This window comes from Xenopus laevis, chromosome 3S, assembly GCF_017654675.1.
Source record: "Xenopus laevis strain J_2021 chromosome 3S, Xenopus_laevis_v10.1, whole genome shotgun sequence".
In the NCBI taxonomy this organism is placed as follows: domain Eukaryota; kingdom Metazoa; phylum Chordata; class Amphibia; order Anura; family Pipidae; genus Xenopus; species Xenopus laevis.
Window position 1 is genome coordinate 63,369,081 of NC_054376.1, and position 25,915 is coordinate 63,394,995.

At 37.9% G+C, this 25,915-nt stretch overlaps 1 protein-coding gene across 1 annotated transcript in view; it reads left to right on the forward strand.

The window, feature by feature from the left end:
- The window catches only part of snd1.S (staphylococcal nuclease and tudor domain containing protein 1 S homeolog), a 408,840-nt gene that overhangs the window by 135,311 nt on the left and 247,614 nt on the right, over window positions 1-25,915 (forward strand). Inside the window, 1 exon segment of the mRNA NM_001086137.1 lies at window positions 19,625-19,735. Within this exon segment, the coding sequence (NP_001079606.1) occupies window positions 19,625-19,735 (111 nt within the window).

The window sequence follows — 25,915 nt, forward strand, 5'->3', positions numbered from 1 at the left end:
CTCAGCAACTTTGGGTCATATTTATTGGCTTCAGTGCATTCTTATGTTAGACAAACTTTTCCCTAAATCTCAATGTAGATGAAAAGGAAATCTAATTTCACAATCTTCAAGAGCTTTGTTTGTCAGCAGAGGGAGTTCAGTGTATTGCTGCACTTAAGCCTACAAAATAATTTATGCTTTTGTCCAACTGCTCTGAGGCATATGGGAATTAGTATGTGCGACCAGGTCAATAAAGTGGCTACATTCCTTGATTTACAGACAATTGCGTAAGCACAGTTAGATCCAGCTCATCTTCTCAGCTTGTGAGACTGGATCGTTGATATGATTGCGCATGTAATGTGTATCGGCATAATATTAATCACTGATTTATCAACATATACATACTGTCACATGCAGTTTTGTTATGGTACCTGTGAAAATCAGTAAACGTAAATGATTTGGTTAGAGCTGCTCCACATTTTGAGGATTCTTGATTTTTTGGTTTTTAGATGATTTTAAATTTGCTTTTTGTTGTTTTTTTTAGCTGTGCATGGAACTTGGTTCCTTCATTTTATTTTCAAGATAACTCAATGCATTTTCTGTGCAATGTGATTATCTTTTTTTTTTCATGGCACATAAATGTGTTTCTTGCTGCAGTAGAAGATCTTGATTCAATAGGGGAAATTCACTAAGGTGCGAAGTGGTGAACGCTGGCGAAAATTCGACAGCGTTAAGTAAGTTGATACTTCGCCTATTTACCAATGGGCGCTGACGAAAATACGCTAGCGAAGGAGAGAGACTCCAGCGCAACTTCGCCAGCGCTAAAGATCGTTACTAAATTCACTAAAGTTGATTTTACTGAACGTTACCTCTTACGCCAGACTTGCCTTCGCCAGCTTAGACCTGGCGAAGTGCAATAGAGTAGATAGGACTTAAAAAAAAAAAAAGTAAAAAAATGCTGGCGTCTTTCATTTTCATGGGTGATAGACTGCAAAAGGACGAAACATTTTTTTTGGGTACCCTGCTCCCCCCCTACTTTTCAGAACATATGGTACATAAACTATGCTCTGGGTACATGTGTAGGGCAATAAAACATCTCTATTTGCATCTATTAAGGTTCCCTGGGCTTGTGTAGTTTTATGTATTTGCTGTAACACGGGTCCCCAACCTTTTTCCACCCGTGAGCAACATTCAGATGTAAAAAGAGTTGGGGAGCAACACAAGCATGAAAAATGTTCCTGGGTGGTGCCAAGTAAGGGCTGTGATTGACTATTGGTAGCTCCTATATGGACTGGCAGCCTACATTGAGGCTCTGTTTGGCAGTACAGCTGGTTTTTATGCAACTAAAACTTGCCTCCAAGCCTGGGATTCAAAAATAAGCACCTGCTCTGAGGCCACTGAGAGCAACATCCAAGGGGTTGGGGAGCAACATGTTGCTCAAGAGCTACTGGTTGGGGATCACTGCTGTAACATATACGTTCATTCAAACTTAAGTTCCCGCCATATGCAAATTCCCCTTCGCTAGCACAACTTTGCTTTGCCTGCCGAATTTTTGCTAGCGCAACTTCAATATCTTTTCGCTGAGCACAACTTTTTTGTGAATTTTGCATTTTTGTGTGAATTTTGCATTTTTGTGAATTTGCGGATCGCTGAGGAAAATTTGCCAGGTGAAGTGTGGTGAAGCCACCACTGGCGCAACTCCGCAGGTTAGTGAATTTGCCCCAATAACTTTATGAAATGTAGGAGCTATTGTGTAGAATGTTTTATGGAAGGTATTGTTTAACATCATGTCAACTATTGTTCCTCCTACTCAGTGTAAAGGCCGATGTCGCCAATCGAGCGCATCTCTCCCCGATATGCCAACCTTGAGGTGGCGATATCGGGCTGATCCAATCATGGGCCCTAGAGCCCAACGATCGGATCATAATGAAAGGAAAACGGGCAGTCGGATCCGACTTTCGGACAGATATCGATCGGGAAAGACTGTCTGAGGGCCCCATACACGGGCCAATAAGCTAACGACTTGGTCTGTCATCAGCATTTATCAGCCCGTGTATGGCCACCTTAACTGGTGGAGTTGCAGTGGGACTACCAGGAAGCTGTTATCTTTTGTCAGTGATGTGTTTTTAAAAAAATGTTTAACTTTGAAAGAATCCCTTTAATAGTGTTAGCATTCATTAAACTATGAACCAGCCTTGGCTGGTATATTTTAGACATTTTCTGATGTTTCTGATATTGATAATATGCAACATATGCAATATGCTGCTAAAGCATCATTTTTAATCATCTTCTGCTTAGAATTATCAAAGGCAATGTTTCATTTCAAAATGAAAAGACTGAACAGTGGGAGATGTGCAGTAAAACTCCACTGCTGAGCATAAAGTGATAAATGATACAGCTGCTTTTTTTTTTTTTTTCCCTGCTTTTTCCTTGAGATGCACCCCTAGAGTGGAAATGTTGGTTCATTCCACCGCGCAATATACATAAGAAATAGAGCTCAAAATTGCATCCACCGCACTATGTCGTCCTCTCAGCATACCTAAAGGTTAAATGGAGCTTGACGTGTTAAACATTCTTAACTGATTTTAATAATGTACAGCAGATGTATGTCTATATATCTGTCTATCTTTCTGTCCCCGAGTTGTCAATACTTATTTATTTTGTAACTTATTATCGGCAAGCACAATTTATATATTGCAATCCATTACTCAAGTGCTAAATCAAACGTTAGTAATTAGTAGAACTTATGAAAAATCATAAGCTTTAAAGAAACAAAAAAAAAAAAAATACAGCTGTTTATTAAAACCTTTCTATATGACCCCTCAATGTCAGTTGGTTTAGTGGATAAGAAGCCTGGGGTGTTCCTTCCCTCCTGCTACTTGGTTTATACCAAGCTGAGCCTGTCATTTTCTGCATATGTACACATTTTAACCAGTCAATAGCAGCTACTCTTGATCGCTTGAAGATTTGAGAGGTTAGTTTGTCTTCTGTGAATTGGTAACGGTTGAAGGTTCAGATTGTATATCCAATGGGCGCTGCTTGGCTAGAATTACCTATAAAGAAATGAAGAAATACAAAAGTCTAGTCCCAAAGCCACTTTGTTTTATTTTGAGTTTTGTATCCATAGAATTAACCAATAAACTTTTGGTATTGTCCTTTTTAATAATCCCATATGGCTTTATAAAAGACCAGTTTTTTGGGCAATTTCCTGTATTTTGTCCTGACTTGCTGAATGTAGTCGCTGCATTGAGGGTTTTTTTTACAGTCCTTTGCTGTATAGGCAAAATATATGAAACTTGCATTATAATGAAGCGGAATTCAACCTTTTTGTGGGACTGTGTGCTCTCCCTAGTATATGAATATTTAATTTATTAAAGTGCACTGCTTTTAATCAATATAATCTTTTGGTTACATTAAAGGGGTTGTTCACCTTTAAATTAAACTTTTAGTTACCCTAGCAACCATGTATTGATTTGACTAAGACTGGAATATGAATCGGAGAGGACCTAAATAGAAAGATAAGAATTAGAAATAAACACTAAAAAAATGCGTAGCCTTACAGAGCAATTGTTTTAGATGGCGTCAGTGACCCTCATTTGAAAGAGTCAGAAGAAGAAAGCAAATAAATGAAAAGCTATAAAAATTAAAGAACAGTGAAAAAGTTGCTTAGAATTAGCCATTCTTCAGAATACTAAAAGTTAACTTAAAGTAGAACCACCCCTTTAAATTTATGATCACAAGTACAATTTGTAAGGTCTTGGTTTCCCACCTAACCTAAAGTTAGACTTTAAATTTAGAACTAGATGGTTCATTTAAGGAACATGATTTTAGCTTAACAATATTTATAGTGTACCAGTGAACAACATATACTGTCAATACATAAACACCAGACATAATTCAGTGTGTTGACTGTACCTGTTTGGTCCTCTTTGCCCTGAGTTCAAGCCCACTCCTTCAGGTGCACCTAATAAAGGACATATGTTTAATTGTTCTAGATGCAAATGATAAATGCAAATATTGGAAGATAACATTCATAATAATCAAGTTATGAGAAGTTCTGTGAGTGAGCTATTGACATAACTTTGCTTAGCACTACTTTATAGTTATGTATATTTGTATTTATATAGCTCTACTTGCCAAATGCATTGAAATCTATGGGTAATTTTTTTTTCACCCATTGAAGCTTATGGGGATCTTTTTTGCGACCAAAAAAATGTTGTCATCACTATTTACAAGCTGTAAGTGTTCTGCTTTTTGGGTTGTCTTATAATTGATTTTTACACATTTAATGAGAAAAATATGCCCTTCTGAAAGATACTTTTTGCTGATCTGCAATTCATTGTAGAAAAATGTTTTGATGTGTGTTATTAGCTATAGGTTAACATTGTGTCATTGGCTTATCTTTCATGAAGGAAGCCTGCAGTTTGCATCTGTAAACTAAATGAGATATAATCCATGGAAATTACTTTTAGACCAGAGGGTACACCGTACTCTAGTCACAGAGACACATCTGCTGTAGGTGAAATGAAGTTGCATTGACAATCTACTTCATTCATAGAGAATGCAATCTTAGAGGACATCTTTACCCTGTAATTGGTTCACATTGACAATCACTTGTATACATATGAGTCTTGTGCTCTGTAATGGATTCCTTCACCTGTGTCCACCACTGAGACTGCCATAAGTTTTGGAGTGAAGATGCTTATCCTGCAAATTTCAGAGCTGACTGGTCCTGTGGAGGCCTGACAGGTAGTGTAACCAAAATGCACAGCTCATGTCTATATCTAGTTGAGCGCTGCCAGAAGTTAATTCTAATATCTTACCAAGCAGCTTTGGATAGTGATCTTATGTGAACTACAGTATTCTGTTTGCTGGAGTTGTATATCCTACTAGAGTATTAAAATTGTACTGTAATGACATACCAGGTTTGCACATAGCATAGTGAGGTTTGTGCTTAATAAATAAGAAATTGAAGCTTTGTTAAATAATGTATATAAACAAATTGTTTAAATTGTAAAATTGTATAAAGTTAAGTATACAAATGAGGACCAATTTCCTGTGTTTTTAGCTATTAGCCTCTGATTAAGTAAGATGCAGCACGTATACAATTCGAATTAACCAATTAAAATATCCGTTAAAAAGGGTTCCTTTATCAGTACTCTGGTAATTCTTAGGCCATAGTATAGACACAACCTGAAACCCCAGTAAGTGAAAGGCACTCATATTCCTGGAATTTTCCTTTGATCATCTCTGGAAGAAGCTGTGATGATTCCTTATCAGTTTAATTTGTATTCTGTAATCTGTTCTGATGTTTCATTCTTAAAGTGCGAGATAGGGAGATACCTAACTGACTGATATGGTCTTGGAGGTCCATGTGTCAACCACACCTCCATACATCTACCTGTAGAAAGGACCAAGTAGTATATGTTAAGTTAGCTCAAAGTCAGCACCCAAAGGTACCCAGTTTAAGGTGATCATACATGAGGGCTGATGTCGGTATTAGAATTCTTAATCAATCGGATGGAAGTTAAGTGTAGGACTGGCCAGGCCATAGATGACTTTGATGTAGTTGACATTGAATATATTGCAATATATGGACAAACAATCCCTGTTTAGTTCAAAGGGGATATTTCTAGTAGCTTTATGCAAAAATATCTATAAAAAAAACATATTATGGGTGAGTGTTTTCATGTGTGTAAATATGTATTTGTGTAATCCAATGATACTTTTCAATTTGTTAAAGGGTTGTGCACCTTCAAACATTTTTCAGTTAATTTTTTTCAGATTTACAGACTTTTTCCAATTACACTATTTTCTATTTGTGACTTGTTTTTCTAATATTGAAGTTTAGTTTTATTTTTCACTTCAAAAGCAGCTCTGGTAGTGGGGGGTTGCTAACCCTTTAACTGTTCTAAATTGATATATTTCATTGATACATTTGTTATCTTTGTCCCTGCTCGGCAGAATCCCTGAGTTTAATTAGACAGCTGTTAGAATTGACACAATACTTGCTAATATTCCACAGATACTGCTGAGAAATGTATCCACTAATTGTATCAACTAAATTGAGCAAATTTTAACAGTTCAGAATGCTCCTGGATCACTGAGTTGCCAGACTGAAACAATAGATACAGGAACATTAAACTTTAAACCACAATTTTGGTAAACTTTAACTGGTCAAAAATAAAAGGTTTAAAGCAACTGAAAAAAGTCTGTTTATGGTGAACAATCTGAAAAGCACTGAACTTAAAGGGATACTGTCATGGGAAAAAAACATTTTTTTCAAAATTAATCAGTTAATAGTACTGTTCCAGCAGAGTTCTGCACTGAAATCCATTTCTCAAAAGAGCAAACAGATTTTTTTTATATTCAATTTTGAAATCTGACATGGGGCTAGACATATTGTCAATTTCCCAGCTGCCCCAAGTCATGTGACTTGTGCTCTGATAAACTTCAATCGCTCTTTACTGCTGTACTGCAAGTTAGAGTTATGTCACCCCCTCCCTTTTCCACCCAGCAGCCTAACAGAACAATGGGATGGTAACCAGATAACAGCTGCCTGGTAGATCTAAGAACAACACTCAATAGTAAAAACCCATGTCCCACTGAGACACATTGTTACATTGAGAAGAAAAAACAGCAGCCTGCCAGAAAGCATTTCTCTCCTAAAGTGCAGGCACAAGTCACATGACTGGGGGCACCAGGGAAATTGACAAAATGTCTAGCCCCACGTCAGATTTCAAAATTGAATATAAAAAAAATCTGTTCTTTTGAGAAATGTATTTCAGTGCATAATGCTGCTGGAGTAGCACTATTAACTGATGCGTTTTGAAAAAAACATGTTTTCCAATGACAGGATCCCTTTAAAAAATATGTTTGAAGATTCTCATTCATCCAGGTCCTGGTATATTTATTGAAATAAGTCAAATCAACTGGACTTGCTGTGTTTTTTTTCCCTTGAAGACGTTTCACCAGTCATCCAACTGTCTTTCTCAATTCAGAATAATTTGTTAATCTTCCTTCGAGAAGAATCAGCAATCAGCATAATCTGTTTATCATAATCCACAATGATGTCATTAAATTAGGTGTTGATTGTATTAGCAAGGTCGGAGTTTTGATATGTTATTAAACCTTCCAGGTAGAGCTGCCAAAACAGCATTGTATGTGGTAGACAATAGATGTCGCACCCCCCCCCCCTTCTATGCAAACTTGGTTTTTCAGTTTTTACATTTATGGCTTCTTTAACACCTCTTTTGAACCAGTCGCTCTCCCAATCTGGACTTGGCAGTCTTCAAATGTGTGTCCTTTTTCTTTTAGATTTAGTTACATGGCTGAGTTCCGACCAGAGGAGCTGGCTCTTCTGTGCTGTGCCATACGCTGGTGTAACTGTTGTTTGGTTTCTCCCACATACAAATCAGAGCTCTCCTCATTGCACTGCTTGCACAATATTACTCTTCTTGTGCTTTGGGGGTTGGGTCTTTTGGGTGAACTAGTTGCTGCCTCAGTGTGTTGCTGGGTTTAAAGCAGACAGGGAAATCCTTATAAGTTTTTCCGACACCCCAGCTACATATGGGAGGACCAAGTTCTTTTCTACTCCTGTGGTGAAGTTGGAAAACGGGACAGGAAAGAATTTGGTCCTCCCATATGTAGCTGAGATGTCGGAAAAACGTAAGAATTTTTAATAAATTAATGTTTTGACTTATTTCTATAGATGAACTTAAAAAAATTTTTGGAAGGTAAAAACAACCCCTTTAATGCTGTTTTGGGCAATTTCTGTCCCTCACATGTATTATTGTAGCTGTTCTACTGAAGGCTACCCCTGCAGTGTGCCGTATACTGCCAGCTGTGGAACTGGGGTTTTCCTTTATTAATTAATTAATTTTTCCCCCTAGATACTTGCTTGTTCAATTCATAGATTCCCTTTGGGTTTGCATGTAAACAGGGTGACATCTGCCTGCTACTTTATTTATTCTAGCTGATTTCTTCACTTATTTCTGTTATTCCTTTAGTCTGTGAGTTCATCATCTTTGTTACCCATGTGGCTGGAAGCAGTTCTGTTCTGGCACATATTTAGCACCCATATTGGTGGCAGAGCAGTTAAAGCCTCTTGGTTAAACATTTGCTGCTAGCTGCATGTACATTAGCATCCTCTGTTATAGTATCACTGTTATGGTGGTAAGAAATCAGAAACCACATAGTTTCCAGACTTTGAAATTGTCTGATATACGTGAGAACTTGTCTGTGGTAATTCCAGAATATGTTGTAAGTACAAATGTAGCAGTTTATTTTAGAAATTCCGTTTTTAGAATTTGCAGTTTAATCTTCGTTTTACATTTTAATCTAAGTAATACAATGTTTTAAAACTTTCCTAGTAGGGGCCCTTGAGTTCCTTGAGCTTGACCTCATTGTTTTCCATAAAGGGGGTTTTCACCTTTTCAACACATTTTTCAGTTCAGCTAACTGTTTTCAGAAATGTCCAGAAATGTGTCCAGTTGCTTTCTACTATTTCTAATACAGTAGAACCCTGATTTTACACTTCCCAGGGGATGGTGTAAAAATGGCGTTAATTCTGGGAAAATATTAATTCCAGAAAAAGAAACGCAGCTTGCCTGAATGAAACTGTAACAAAACCACGTCTATTCTGAGAAAATGTAAAATTCAGGAACATAAAATAAAATTTCAAGTATTCAAGTTCAATTGCTGTTCCTGAGTTTTGTCTGGTAGCTCGGTAATGAATGAATGTTACATATGCTACATCAGTTGATACATTTCTCAGGCAAAAGATAAGACATCAACTCGTGTACCAAATTAGAAAAAGGTTACAGTGTCAGTGAATCCCCCTGCTGCTTCAGGATACATGAGAAAGATGCAACTTTAAACTTGGAAATATGGTTAGTAATAAAACCTAGAAAGCAACTGAAAAGCAAAACCATTATTTCTATCTACTTTTTATTACTCACCTTCCTTTTGAGGTCCTCTTCCTATTCCAGTCTCTCGTTTAAATGAATGCATGATTACTAGGGTAATTTGGGACCTAGCATCCAAATAGCTGAAATTGAAAAAAACGGAAGAGCTGCTGAATAAAAAGCAAACCGATTACAAAATGCCTCAGAATCACTCCCTACATCATACTAAAAATAAATTTAAAGGTTAACAACCCCTTTTAAAGACACTCATTGGTGTGTTCTGATATAAATATGTGTGTAATTCTATATTTTTTTATGGTAAACATTAAGACTGTATTATATGATAATTCTTTTGGTTTACTATCCGGCCTTAATAAAGAGCTACAAATTAATGAATATACTGATCATGGAATAATTTTCAGTTCAGGGGGCTATTATGCTTTTTAAATAGAACATTACATTACAATAACTTACTTGGATTAAAGAGAACAAGATTATAAAGGAAGTCCAATATGAGATTTTGTTGCTACAGTTTACAACAGATACAGCACAACAGTCTTTGTGTCTAAGCTCAAACATCCCTCTTGCTGTCTCACTTCAAATATTAGAAAAATCTTTAGGTGGGGGGTGAGTTTTTTTTTTTTTTTTCCCCGCCATGTAACAGATTGAATGTTTCAGGCATTTAAGGCAAACTGTAGACAATCAAATTCTTAACACATCTGTGCAAAGTGTCTGCAATAAAAAAACAAAACAGCCAGCAGCTGTTTTCATGTCAGTATTTTATAATTGGAAAAGACTTAAATGCCCCATCTTATTTTTAATACTTAATGGAAGCCTTTCTTTTCATAAATGACAACTTGCCACAAACACTACATTATTGCTCTCTGAGGGATGTTTTGCACTTATCCTCTAAAGGTTTCAGTCATGCAATAACAATAAACCGTAAAGTTTAGAAAGTAGCATGCATGCTCAGCGCCACAAAGGCTGGACCTAGCAACCACTTTTGGCGCCATCTTGACACCATTTAAAAACCCTGCACTGCACCGTTGTGTTCTATTTTCTTTCCCTGACGAAGGTTCCAATAAGGAACCAAAACGTAGGATTACAATAAACCTTCCTTGGTTTCACACTATTGTGTTGCAATTTTCCTGCGAGTGCCGTCACCATAAATAAATATATATAAATATATAGTAACAAGTCCCAAAGGTGCACTCAGTTTCCTGTGTAAATGCCCGGGTGCCAGCAAACGTAATGGTATATCTGCAGGAATAGCGACACTCACGGGACTCTTCTGAAGCTTAGCAAATGTTGATACTTTATTGGAGACTCAACGTTTCGATCCCCCACAGGGATCTTCGTCAGGATTCTCCTGACCAACATATTGTGTTGCTCTCCAATGTATTTTTACAATTGAATGTGGTTAACCTGTAAAAAAAAAAAAATAAAAAAAAAAAAGTTTGGGGACCCCTGCTTTAGAACAATAAATTCCACAAAACTGTACCCAGTGCATTGACACCCAGTGGGGCCTTGATTGAAAGGTCTCATTATACAGAAGACTGATATAGTTAGGTAATTCTCTCTAAGGGCTCTTACACATGAGCGTTCTGACCTGCGCTCCCCTGCGTTCCGTTTTTTGGCGTTCAGCCGCAGGGGAGCGCAGGAATAGACGCAAGTCATTATTTGAAATGGGACTGTACTCAGGCGCGTGTAGGCGCCAAACGCAGGAAAAATGCAGCATGTTGCGTCTGAACCTGCGTTCGGCGCCTACACGCGCCTGAGTGAGTACAGCCCCATTTCAAATAATGACTTGCGTCTATTCCTGCGCTCCCCTGCGGCTGAACACCCTGTGTACTATTAGGAAGAAATAATTTATAACTTGTAATGCAGCTGCTGAAATAACCTTAAATCAGGCAGTTTAGAAAATTCTAGACTTGGCCGATTTCATTTAAAATAATCAAAAGGGCAGAGAGCTGCAAAATGTGGAATGAGTGGACATGTGGCTGCTAAAATATTAATTTGAAATGCCTTCTTTATACTTTAGTTTACATTATTCCAGTTGTAATAAACTTTATCTGACACAAGAGGTCGTGAGTGTGCAGACTTGTCAGTAGCGTCTTTAAACGATTTCTTCTATTCAGGTCCTAATTGCAAGCAGCTTGTAATTTATATCCTATAACTGTGTTGTAAAACTGGAGGCCCTAAATATGATGAATGCGACCTAGGACTGCACAAGGGCCCCTGCATATTCTAATGCAGGTAAACCATGGTGTTGGTTTTATTGACTATTTGTTGATCCAGTTAACAATTACCACCACTTATTTTTTCGACAGGCATGCATTTGTGGTGAAATGCCGCATTTCTCAATCAGGGAATTTTATCGTGCAACAGAGACCAAAAAGTCCCAGAGACAAAAAAGTTGCCATTGACTTTATTGCATTTGGACAAAAAAGTCACAAATGCCCATTGCCTGTAATTCATTTGTAATGAAAAAAAGTTGTTTTCTGCATAAAAATAACTTCTATGCGCTTCAGGAATTCTTTGCTGATTCACACATTTTCGCAGTTTTGCAAATGTTTTCGGCTAAGCACAACAGGACAAATTAGCTTATAACTAGCTATTAACAGTGTTTATCGTTCTTCCTATGAGGTTTCTGGGAGTTGCATATGTAGTTATGAGCTTGCAATCTAAAGAAACAAACATTGTGGCTTATTAACCTTACTGTGTGTTTTTAGAGTGGGAGGAGACTTGAGGAAGGAATCTCATGCAAGCATGTTAAAGTAACATTAGTGTCTTAAAGCAAAATGTGAAGAAATGATGCAATATGCCAGATCCAAAAATAATTAGATAGAATAAACAGTGTCAAACAGTTCAAATGGGAAAGTAAATGGATATAAGGGAATAAACTCACAGCTCACCCTAGTCTGAGGGTGCAAATGTGTAATCATGGAAGAACAGGGGAGTTTCCCAAAAAAATCTACACGAGTAAGCACTCCATTTCTTTCTTTGATTTTTTTTTCCGTGAAATTCATTGTTCTTCCATAATGTTAATTTCTTATGCAACTGACATGTCTGCCTAATATGGTTTTGTGCTTTTTAAACAGATGGGTCAGTTGCAGTGTGATGGGAAAAATATTTGTACCCTTGATGATATTCTATTTCTCTTCTGACTAAAATATAGCTATACACTCAATATGGAACTAATGCTACAACTGAAAAAAGCTCGACCTTATTGCATGTGCCTTAAAGAACGTCTAATGCCTTGTAATACTGACCCTTTCATCCATTTTGGAAGCACAATGAAAAGGGTTGGGGGTGAAGATACGTTCTTTGATGTGTCTTGTTAACATAAAAGGAGTAATGTCCTTCTGCCTCTTATACTCATTGAAAAACTCAGTGTAAAACTCAGTGTTGTTTTGAAAACCATGGAAGTTAAATATTGCTAAACAAGGGGTGTTAAATTGCCACTTCCTGACTTTATTGCAGAGAATGGGATTTGCCTGACTGCTTTTTAATGGTTCCAATAGACCATTACATCTATTTCCAAGAGGGCTGTCGACTTCTAGAGGAAGATATGTCAAGTTTGAAATCTGTGTGTTTTTCCTAGCTGTAAGCGAACAGCTCAGCAATCTCCCCCCATCCCCAAGCAATGATTTCATAATGTGCATGAAAATTGCTGTAGAGACAGGTTTGAGAGGGTTATTTCTTACTGAAAAATAGAGAGTAAGCTATCAGGGGACTGAACCCAGTCCCACACGGATGCTGCCCAGGTGCCTCTGGAAGCTGATCCATCACGGACTAGGCTTTATTAGCTATGTTGCTCAAAGCTGCACTGTCTGCTACTTTGGCTGAGATATTGCTGAGCAAAATTACTTAAACATAAAAAAATCACCCTATGCCGTGGTCGCACCATGCTGTCGTTTTAATAACCAGAACTATTAGGTTTCCTTGGCTCTATACTTGGTGTTACCTGCCCAGGTGTCAACAACATTGTGAACCTCTTCTCGTTAATGGATTCCAGAAGCTCGGGTGTCTGTGGTTACTGTTATAAGCTTGTGTGGTCTCTGGCTGATATGGCTATAAGTATATAAACCAAATTGAACTTATTAGATCATTGGGACCCCATGTCTTGTATTGGATTATTAAAAGTGGCTTATGCTGTTGGGAATGAAATACATCACAGATATTGGTCAGGTTGGTTGGTCAAAGGTACAGCCTGCTACACAAGTTGATAAACTGCCAACTTTGTCAGGAGTGGCCCAGATGGCAGCCCCAATTTTTCAAATGTAACAGATGTCAACCTGACTTAATTATTTAATTTATGAAAGAGAGTACTGGTCTTTATAGTGCATTGTCACATTGTAAAAGGGGAATGTGACTCTGAAACCTAGTCTGCAAACCCTGAGATCTGTCACTCTGGTCAAGATCTGAATACTCTGGTTAGTCTGCAAATTCTTCAGATTTGATGGATTTGTCGTCATGCCCAAGTTAAATTGATAAAAGATGTGCCGTTATTCTAAATCAGTCTTATGAAGCCCTCCATCAACACAATGCTTCATACGCATACATTTTGTACCAAGATATAAATAAATATTTATGCTAAGCATAAATCTTGTACAGGAAGCCGTAAACCAGGAAGCATGACTTGTGTCAGGTGATTAGTGACATACTCATTACAGAGAAGGTGTTAATTATTGGCGACATGTAACAGTTTATGCTTACACGTTCTCCCTTTCCAGTTATGAATTATCCATTAATTTCCCCGTGTGTAATTGCAGGAGAATTACAGATGCACTCAGTGAAGGGGAATTTATGAATTTGTTTAAAGCAGCATAGTATAATCGGTGTTAAGTTAATGCACTTCGCCTGTGCTAACTGTGGTATATGTGCTTTCTTAAGGTAGTATTCCCTACCTCCATCTTACTGTAAGCTTAACTTTTCAGTAGAAGCCCCAGCATATCATGATACCAGTTTGATTTGTCCAGTCAACTGATTTGCCAAAAGCACCTTTATTAGGACATAATCACTCATAAGCAGTGGTTCTCCCTTGCCAATTTCTGGCCTGAACCTAGTTGTGACCTACTCATTCTCCTGAATTTTTCTGCTTAGTTTGAGATTTTTCCATCATGAACCTGTCTTTAACCACAGCTCCTACATTCCATTATTCAGTAGCAGGAGGGTAGCATCAGAAAGATCGCCTCAGGGCAGTCGGTTTCCTTTATATACAAACCATTTAAACAAAAAATGTCAGTATTATAGACATCTTGTCAGACTGCAAGCTATCCTTCCTGTTTTAATTATTTCATCTGCAAAGGTTTTCTGTTGCATGGAGCTTTTGCAAACGAGCATGTGAAGAGGAGCTGCAACTTGTTTTTCCTGCCAGCCTAAAGAAATGGAACATAGCCATTGATGCTTATATTGTATCCAGCAATAACAACTTTGGGACAGTTTGATACTGTGGAGGGTCTGCCATTGTATGACTACTTTATTGCTAATGGTACACATGGTGAATACAGTGCCTTTTCATATTGCCTCTAGCCTTTTAGTGTATGTGTCTGCATGTCACTGCATATAGTGATATCACGTGGTAGTTGGTAGCCATTGGCTTTTCTCTGCCAGCCTATATTGAAAAATACCTGTCGTACATACCCATATTTATTTGTCTCAAAATATGTTCAGCTGTAAATATTGTGTGTGTGTGGAGGGGGGGTATATTTAATTACACAATACGGCCCTTCGATCAGTGACTGAGCTCTGTTCAGGCCATAAATAGATTGCTTATTGCTGAGTAAAGCATTATGGCTTTCTTCTTGTTTACATAGGAAAACTATCGCTGTATAATATTCTACCGATATCATCTTAGAAATGGAGGATTTCCAACCCCCGTGACTAGTAATTTTTGTCAAGGCCATGGCTACTCCAGTATATGTAGAAGAAAGAGTTACAGTCCCTTTTTTATCAGATTCTTCTGTAGGATATGGGTGTCAAAAGGGCCCAATATTGTGTGTATTTTATCAGCATTAGGCTGGTGAAGTATAAACTCCAGGGAAAAGTCTGTGTGGCCGCAGCAAGTAATACTGTTTAATTCTATTCTGGTTTAGGAAAAGCTGGATAGTGGGTCCTTGGAGTGAATGGAAGAGAGCAGGGTGGGCTTCCATTCCTTGATTCAGTAAGGGTTTTCAGCTGCCAAGCTAGAGGCAGTTAACTAATTAAGCTACAGGTGAGCTGTAGTTAAAAGGAGGTGTGGAGCAACACCTCATGGCTTCTTCCCCTGGATATCTCCTGGAGCTGGAGGAGGGTGAGGGGACATGTGAGGACATTCTTGAGTTAAGGAAGGTGCCTTTGTGTAGCTGGGAAGGAGAGTGGTTCCCTGCTGACCTGTGTTCGAGAGAGAGAGAGAGCTCTAAAGGACTGGAGAGGAAAAGAGAAACCCCTCCCAGGAGACAAGTGTGTCTTGAGTGTGCCCAGAGAGGATTCTGGGGTTTCTAAGGAATTAGTGAGTTGGTTAACACCAGTGATAGTGTGAATTGGGACTGTTAGTGCTTATGTGAAGCGAATGTTATCCCCTATGTGAAGCCAGTGGGCTGAAGATTTGGGTGTGCCAAATAAGTCAGCAAAGCTGCATTTAAACTTAAATGCAGTGTCAATCTCCATTCTCTGTGCTGAAAACTGTGCTGGGGCCTTGGGTTTCGTTACTTGAAGCTCACACTTCATATAAATAAACATGCTAATTTAGCTGTGCAGATATTTGTTTGCTGTGCATTAGATATGTAAAGGTCCCCATAGACGCAAATATTTTTCTTTGGTGAACGACAGGTATTAGCGAAATACGACCAATCCTTCAAATTATCGTTCGAACGATAGTACATCTTATGATTTTTCGTCTGACGTCTGTCAGAAAATTGATCGGCCAGGTTAAAATAATGTTATTGGTCCCAGTGCAATCTATCTATGTTTGCAGGGCCAAGCAGGCAGCTACCGTTCAGTTTTGCTGGCAATATCGCCTGAAATTGTCTTTTTAGTTGATGGACAAATTGTACATTTAAACGATTGTTTCAAGATAATTGTGGTCTCACGATAACAAAAAGATCTTTTAAAGATATTTACATCTATGGCCTGCTTAAGTTAATGCAAGGTAATTTTTGCTTATTACATTGTCTTGCCATTTCTCCAATTAAAATGATGAGTTCTAAACGTTGTAGTGAGAAAAAATAAATTTGTTGCCCCAGCTAGGGGATATGTGTTTCCAACCAAAGTTGTCAACAATGACAAGTCAGAAGTCAGATCTTCATGCCTATGGGGCGTAGTTGCCTAGAGTTTGTTGAAACTAAAGACACATCCTTGGTCCAGTTTTGTGGTCTGTATTGTCTGCACGAGCTAGGGCACCTGGCCATCTCGCCTCCTTCCCGGCATGCATGTGTGGGGGCACACAGGGGGAGGAGCAGAAGGTAAGACTCTCCAGGGGAACAGGGTAGGCAAAAGAAAAGTTAAATGCTGGGTGCCCCCAATTTGTTGCACCTTAGGCTTTTCTGTCTACCCCTAATGCCAGCCCTGTGTCCACTTGAGGTGGAAGAATGTTAAAAACTTGAACGTTAAATGTTGGTGTAAAAGTACTTCAATAGAATCTATCCTTATTTAATGCAGAAGTGGTTGATGAGCATACCATGAAAAATAAAGGTAAATGGTGAATTCATTTTTAATGTGCTACTATGTTTAGTGTGTAATAGCTTGAAATTGAGCCTTCTCTTTACGTCCAATGAATTTGATGGTTATGAACATTTCCTAATACTCTGTTTTAGGGCATGGTATTATTACACAATGTGCTATATATGTCATGTAAAGGAATTGCAGACTTCCAAAATATATTTAGCCATCTGCTTTTTCAATAGCTACTCTAATTTCAGTTTGATTAATGCTCCATGCCCCAATGTGATATACTTTCACTGATACATAACGGCATATGTAGTAACTTGGGTAAAAGGTTGTGGTTAGTTAGCTAATGCAATATATAATCAATTTGTACAGTGTGGTTAGACTGCTAAATTGTGTTGGTATGGATTAGGTTACACTTTTGACTATATTTTTATAACTCCACACATTCCTCAGGACACCTTGCATCCTCATGGCTAATGCACTTGTTGGTGTCCTGGACTCTTTATGCTAATCATACCATTGGATAAAGTCCCGCATGCATTCAGATATAAGCTCATGTGAATATCCAGTAAGTAACTATTAACAGCTTCCTGCACTTGCTTTATGGTACTGTATATTTGGACAGTGTTTGTGGAGACCTTGTAAGGATCAGATATAAGTATTTGCTTCATGATGTTAGCATCTCCAAAGATGCTCAGTGATTGAGCTGGATTTACAGCATGAATGCAAGCATGTCACTGCCTGATTGGTTAGCCTACAGCTATGTGCTGGGTTATGTGACTGCAGTGATTGCTATGGTTACCTATAATACAAAAGATGTATATGTGTAGCTAATTCTGAGCACATTTTTGAAGTTTTGGGGTGGGATGGTAAATTTCATACTAATAACCTCCCCTGTCCTAATCTCCTTATAAATTATAGCTGCAATATTTCTCTACAAAGGCTTGAGGCATTCATTCTGCAAGTACTAGCCCTTTTTTTCTCTTTACAGATGGTTTATGGCACAGGATTCTTTACCCATTTCATATGCAGACCTGTTTCTGCCAGATTAAAATGGGGGCGGGGAATTTGAACAAATATAACTGCACAATGTCTACACACAACTGGAATGGTTTTTGCTCAATGGACCTTCTGTTATGGTCACACATATCAAGTTAAACTGTACATTGCAACAATATTTGTAGCATCTACCAAGCACTGCATTCATCTGCAGTAACTAAATTGGCTTTAGCAGGGCATTCATGTCTCAGATTAAGGAGTGAACTGCCACATTTGCATTCACAGCCTTTCTTAGCTATAATTGTTTTCTTCTAAGTATATTGTACAGCACCATTTAGTGGCCATAGCAATTTGCATTCACATATTACCTGGATAGGAAGTACTGAAGGAGCTCTTTTCATAACTATATTTGAGAGACAATCAAGATCTGGTTTATTCCATTTACTACTATAAAAACCTGTAGAAAGATTGTCAGCAATGACGGCACTCGCAGGATTTTCACAAAAGGAAAGAACAGTTCATTAAAAAAACAAGGTCTGTTAATCCAACGTTTCAGTCCCACACAGAATCCTGAGTGCATTTATTGCTGACAATAGTTTTGTATCCCGGTATTGATTACATTTTTGAAATGTTAATTTCTGTTTTCACCTTTCATGCGGATCAGCTGCCATTCACATTTTTTGAAATTGCAGATGGCATTTTCTTGGCCCTCCAATCATCAAAGCAACTCATTTTGTTAAACTAAAACCTTGTGCAAATGATGGTCTTACTTTGTGTAATAGAAATATTTTGCATTTGCCTCAGGTATGTCTGAGGCTCTTCAGCTGCTGAGTTGTAGCTCTCGGGATCCCACTGACAGCTGAATGGTGTGCTGGGAGTTGCATTAAACAGATTTAAGCATTACTTGAGTCTTCCTCTTAACTCCAGCCCTGAAGGTTATTGCACATTTGTAAAATCATTCAAGTGTCTGACATTTTTAGCAACAACCTGCGCATTCTGTCCTGTGGACAAGGTCTTTAGTCTAGGGCTAGGCTAACAGTATGTGTTCAATGAAATTGTCCCTTGTACAAAATTAGAGGTAAGGGGTAATTTTCAGTAATACATATTAGAAATGCCTTTACTCTTGGAAGGGAAACACAACTGACCTGAAATGTGCAATACAATTCCATGCATAGAGCAGTATTGCTTATACCCCCATAAATAATTAAGAAAATATTCAGTGCAAGGTGGGAAAGGTCCCAAATTAAATACTTTTGACTTTATTTAGGATTGATGAGCATTTTGACCCTTGTTAAAGTATGACATCATGTGACATTCAAATGGCTCTCATTTCTTTCCTATATTGCTGCTTTTACAATAGTAAACAATGTTAACTTGAAATCTGTTCAACCTGTTGCATAGTCAGTGGCACATAGAGGGTTATTTTGCATTTGTGCACTACATTTTTACACCCTAAAGCCCATTGCAGCTATTGTACAAATGAGAATAATCCGCAAATGCCAACACTGTTGCAGATTTTCTGATCGATTTAACCAGAAAATTGCTGTGGTTTGTGCTTTTTAGCCCATTTTCAATAGCTACTTATAGAAGGTGGTGGTAGCCATAGTGTTGCCATGTTTTCGAGCAATTACATTCAAAAACTCATACATACATTTTTGTACACTATACCCTTCAAGTTAACCCTGTTATGATAGGACATTCTCATGTCACAGAACTGGAAAGTAAGAAAGATATGGCAGTTTTTGTTTGTCCCCTTGTGATGTCTTGAAAGTGAAGGTTTAATACCTGCCATGTCCATACCACTTTATATTGTCCGTTCACTTCTTGTTAGTGTGAGTGATCTTCTAAGGCAAATTACAGCTGGGTTTTAATTTTCTTCTCTTTTGGTTTCCTTAAAGGTTTTCATTTTATTCTGTTTCTCTTCAGCCTGGCATGGAAAAAGCTGACAGAAAACAAATTTGTATATATCTTTTTTTAATTTTTTTTGTATATGCCCTATACTATTTACACCTATATCAGATTGCCAGGGATACATGGGTCCTAACAGCAAAAATGCAAAGGTTTTTATATACTGTATTTATTTCTTACAGAAACATTGCAGAAGCTCTTGTAAGCAAAGGTCTTGCCACCGTGATCCGTTACAGACAGGATGATGACCAGAGATCTTCTCATTATGATGAGTTACTAGCAGCTGAAGCCCGGTAAGTGTCCACCCTAAAGCCTTTTTCACAGTATTTTGACTTTATATGGAAATAAGACTTTATCTACAGAATATGAAAATCTAAGTTAACTTCTCCTTTAACAAATATGATTTTTAACAAAGACAGGGACACATGACTACAGAGGGAGACATGGCATAGAGTTAATCTTGGTTAAGATATTTTCCATAGACAATCCCTGTTTGCTATATTTTTATGAACCACTGCAGAAGGATTAGATTTATCTATAAAAAGCCTAGGTGATTTTATGGGCAATGTCTGCAAGGAAGCTTGAATTATTCTTGCTCAAAATCACACAGTAGGCTTATGCAATGCCTATGCTGATCATTTTGTTTGAAAAACAGTAATGCTTTTAAGGTGTTCAGCAAAATATGTGAAGTATTATGTATGCATGCATTTTAAATGATGGCAAAGGCTACCTTTGTCTATAGTTATGGAGACAATTTTCCCATTACTGATGTTTATAGTAATTTAACATTGTATCCTTAACTTACAACATTCCTGAATTATGAACTCTGCTTTTAGCTAGAATAAGTTTTATGTTTGAAGTGGCAATCATGCAGACGGTGTATACGAGACCCTATACAATGTCTATAAATACATTTGACACAGTATATACACTAGTAGCAGTTACCACATTTAAAGGATATTATAGTTTTACTAAAATGAGCTCTTGAATACTTCTGCCAGTTAAGAACTTGTTTGAAGAATCAGATGTTTCTTTGGGTTTCTTTCAAATATTTGATGCCTTAGGAGCAGGTTGGTAACTTTTCTAGGGTTGGACATACTTGTGCCATCTTCAAAAGCATGCTTCAGTGTTAACTCCGTCAACTATAGTCAGAACCACTTAGCTTCCTGAGCCAAAAAGAAAAATTGCACATAGGGATTATTTCAGACACACTTTTTTTTTGTCCGTTTTAGTGTTTTGGATTCCATGCAGTATGCGGAAGAGGTTAAATAAAACAATTAACCTTATCATACTGCAGAGGGAGATTCCCCAGATGTTAGGAATTAGCAGCTGCACTTCAGTTTAACCATAGCTAATACCTAAATAGTTTTTTTTTGCAATGGGACTTCGTTACTGTTCCTTATAAAACTCAGTCTGGATTTGTTTTGTGTGTAGATAGTTGGCACGTATTTACTGTTCATCATGCTCCTCTGACTTATGTTTTTGACTACTAGATATATCTCATCATGTTCTCAGTAGAACATATACATAAACAAGATGGATTACCTTGACAGATTAGTGTTGCTTCTATGTAACATTTCTTCTAGCACATATTTTATTTCAGCAGCCCATCTATTTCTTTGGTAAAAGAAACTATGCAGGGTAGGTCACCTTCACAGGTCGTATTATTTTAAACTAGGATACAACAAATTACAGCTGTTTCTATTTTTGTTTTATAAACTGTTTTCCCTCCCCCATTAAGTGTCCCTATAGCAGCTCAGTAAGTAGGGTTGCCATAAAAATTGATTCGATATTATGGAACAATTCTATATTACGCGATAAGGTTCTTAAAGGAAAACGATACCCCCAAACAGTGTGGCTCTCATTAAAAATTTATTGAAACCACTCATCCATAAAACCCTGTTTCATGTAAATAAACCATTTTCATAATATACTTTATGTGCCATTGGGTAATCCCAATCAGAAAATTGCAATTTTAAGAACGTAGGGCCACGCCATAGGATCCTACAATTCACGGTGCACACAAACAAACCATACATGTTAGGTCACATGAGCCAATTAACAGACAGAGTTCTATCTTTTGCTTTCACACTTCTTCCTGTTACAGTTTCAGAGCTGTAGTATTTCTGGTCAGGTGATCTGAGGGAGAACAAAGGAGTTCACAAAATGGGGTTCAAGGCAAAATACTTAAAAGGTCCATATTTACTTAAATATATATTAGTTTGGTAAGATTCTTTTATATGCCACGTAATATGATTTAAATTCTGTAAATATAATAAAACCTGAACTAATCTTTTAATTGTAAATATTAGAATTGTTTAAAATATTGTGAAAAATACAAAGAATGTAGATTTTTATTGGTACTGTTTAAAAAATAAACGTTTTGTGAAGGTTAACTAATCCTTTGTTATATTAATACCAGTTACACATGGTTTGTGAGCATTGACCTTAGCAGCCAGGTAGGATTGTGCATTTCAGAGCCTCGTACATTATGGAAAACTTAAGCACAAGCAAAATTGGCCTTCTGTAGTCTAATGCCCTCTGGCAATTTCACTATGGTTTGCCAAGGGCCTGGAAAGATTCTGCAACATTTCGAAATTAACTTAACTAAACTGTACTGAAATGAGCCACTATGGGTGTTTTGATTGATGCTTTAGGGACACTGGGGCTCCATTCTATCAAGAGCGTCCTTATGAAATGCAGTTAAAAAAGCTAATGTTATATTCCTTGTGAATAAACCTAGACTACATTGGTGTCTCTGTTTTATTTCGTTTTGCTTCTTACACACCTGGACCAGCCAGGTCTCGGGGAATATACACGTGTATATTGTCAGCATTTGTCTTTTTCCAGTTAATTTGTGCTAAATAAACGTAATGTTCATTACTTGGGTATATATTTAATGCTGTATTGTATAAAGCTCTTGTGCTTTATACAATGCCTGAATGCAAAAAATCCCCAGTCACTCTTCCACTTCTATTAGGAAAACTAATGTTAAGTTTATCTTTATTTTGAACATTTAATCTTGATTTGGATCCAGTAAAGTTTGTGCCAGCGGGCATACCTTTCTTTTCCTGCACTGCCATATTAAGGATGGGCTTATTTGACAGTTTTTATATCTTCATGCACACAGTTTAATTTAACATTTCTTCTGGTATATATTTTAGATATGCTTTGTTTTACTTGATTTGAGTAATCAAACCTATATTATTTCCTCGAAAGCCAGTACATTGAGTACTATTTTGTTTGTAAAATATATGAAAATGAAGTGCTTCTAAGCAGGACTGTCTCCAACTGTTTAATGAATGGATACTTTTAAATCATGCATCATATGCACGGTTTTATTCACTATTAATGCATTGGCTAATCTTGGCAACTGTTTAAAAAAAAAATATATGGTGCTCTTTAGGCACATTAAATTCTGGGTTTGGACTTTCGGGTCTATGGAAGAGGGAATGGGATATTTTGCAGCTAATGTATTTGTCACCCTTGTAATGACTTATTACAAAGATATATCAATGGCCTGCTTCATCTAAAGGCAGCAGTTGAAATATAACCCCAATTCTGATTTGTGCTGCTCGGAAAATGATTTAAAGTAGAACTAAACCCTAAACATGAATGTGTCTAAAGATGGCATATTTTATATACTGAAGTTATTGCATCAGCCTAAAGTTTCAGCTTCTGAATAGCAGTAATGATCCAGGACTTCAAACTTGTCACACGAGTTCACCATCTTAAAATTGTCTGCAACACTCACATGCTCAGTTGGCTCTGAGCAGCTGTTGAGAAGCTAAGCTTAGGAGTTAGCTGATGCTACAATGCTACACACATATATATTTATATATACTGTATATTCATATGAAAAGCTTTGGCAACCCCTCTTAAAGGAAAACTATACCCCCCCCAAACAATGTAGGTCTCTATAAAAAAACAGCTCCTATGCAAGACCATGCTTCATGTAAATAACCATTTTCATAATAATATACTTTTCTAGTAGTTTGTGGCATTGGGTAATCATAAATAGAAAATTTGCCGTTTTTAAAAAATAAGGGCCGTCCCCTGGGATCGTACGATTCACTGTGCACACAAATATACTAACAAACCATACTTGTTAGGTCGCATTAGCCAAGTAACAGACCGAGTTCTGTCTTTTGCTTCAACACTTCTTCCTGTTACAGTTAGTTGTAGTATTTCTGGTCAGGTGATCTCTGAGACAGCACAGAGACCATCACGAAATGGTGGTCCAAGGCAAGAGATGTAAAAGGGCAATATTTACTTAAATATATATACCAGTTTGATAATATTCTTTTAATATGTCACATAATATGATTTAAATCTGTTGCTCAAGTATTCATTTTGGGGGTTTAATTCTTTGGAGTTTTGTTTATCATTGGCTGAGCTTTCAAAGTAGCAACTTCCTTTTAATATATAACATGCCTTATGGAAATAGTAGTATTTCAGCAGTGACATAACGTTTATTGGATTAACAGAAACTCCTCCTATAGCCTTTGATGAGTGTCTGTATTCTGGATGGTGATATTTTTGACCATTCGTCCATACAAAATGGTATGGACGAATGGATGGTGATATTTTTGACCATTCGTCCATACAAAATTTCTCCAGTTCAGTTAAATTTGATGACTGTCTAAATGAGCTTTTGCATACAACAAGCAACTAAGTGCAGAAAGGGCTTCTTTCTCATCACCCTGGCAAAGATGATCTTTGTGCAAATTGAGCTGAATTGTAGAACTATGTACAGATACACCATCTGTAGCAAGATGTTCTTGCAGGTCTTTGAAGGTGATCTTTGGGTTGTCTGTAACCTTTCTCACAATCCTCCCCATATGCCGCTCCTGTATTTTTCTTGGCCTGCCAGTCCTGGCTTTTACAGCAACTGTGCCTGTGGCCTTCCATTTCCTGATTACATTCCTTACAGTTGAAACTGACAGTTTAAACAACTGAGAGAGCTTTTTGTAGCCTTCCCCTAAACCAGTGCTATCCAACTTCTGTGGTACCAAGGGTCAACATTTTACTGGCCTATGTGGTGGAGGGCCGATTAATAGAAGTCAGTGTTGGCCACTCCCCCTTTTAAATGACACCCTCTGTAAACCACACCCATGTTACCACAAGAACTTTTAAGATCATATCCATATTAACGGTGGTAGCACACCAAAAAACCAAATGGTTGTTGCTCACTGCAGGGAAATCCCTCATCAATTATGTGAAAGATTGAAGTCATGTTAAAAACATACCTTTAAATCTATATGCCTCATCCTCCCCTGTGGATAATACAACAACCCCCCAACACATGATGAAACCATAGGGGCCCTTAACAACAATTTTCAAATGCTAACAAACCCCAAGAACAAGCCCCTAACAGGCTTACATTCCATAGGTAGTATAGGGCAAGCAGAGAATGGCACACACAAGCAGCACTGGGTAAGCAGAGAATGGCACACACAAGCAGCACTGGACAAGCAGAGAGGCACACACAGACAGCACTGGGCAAGCAGAGAATGGCACACCCAAGCAGCAATGGGCAAGCAGGGAATGGCACACCCAATCAGCACTGGGAAAGCAGAGAATGGCACACACAGGCAGTACTGGGCAAGCGAGAATGGCACAAACAAGCAGCACTGGGCAAACAGAGAATGGCACACACAAGCAGCACTGGGCAAGCAGAGAATGGCACACACAAGCAGCACTGGGCAAGCAGAGAATGGCACTCACAAGCAGCACTGAATAAGCAGAGAATGGCACACACAAGCAGCACTGGGCAAGCAGAGAATGGCACACACAGGGAGGGAAGGCAGAACAGAGCAGGAGACAGGGAAAGCTGTCATTGTAATATGTACTACTTACAGCGACACAGTGCTGATGCCCCATTAGCATTTTGAATAAGGTGTGAACAATGTGGGCAGTTTCAGTCTGGGTCTCAGGTGTGAACAGTAGAGGGCTTTAGGGGTGTCACAAGTGTGAACAATGCAGGAGGATCACAGGTGTAAACAATACAGGGGATTAGACTGAATTTGAGGTTTAAACAATGCAGGGGCCATTTAATCTCTGTAGTGATACCTTTTAAATTTTACCTATGGTAAACAGACACAGCATGTGGGGGGCCACAGAAAAGGGGGCTGCGGGCCGCATATTTATCTTTTGAGTTGCTTTGAGGATCCCGTGCTGTCACTCTTAAGTGGAGAGTCAAACAGAAGCACAACTTGCAATTGGCCACTATAAATAACTTTTTCTCATGATTGGACACACCTGCCTATGAAGTTCAAGGTTTAACGAGCTAATCCGACCAATTTGGTGTTGCCAGTAATCACTATTTGGGAGGTATGCAAAAGCCCAAAGCACAACGTATAACATTTCTAGCCTACTTCTTTGATTAAGCTTTAGTTCTCCTTTAAATAGAGAGAACAAATCATACCCAATCAATGCAAGGTACCTTGCAGGTCACACAAACACCATTTTGT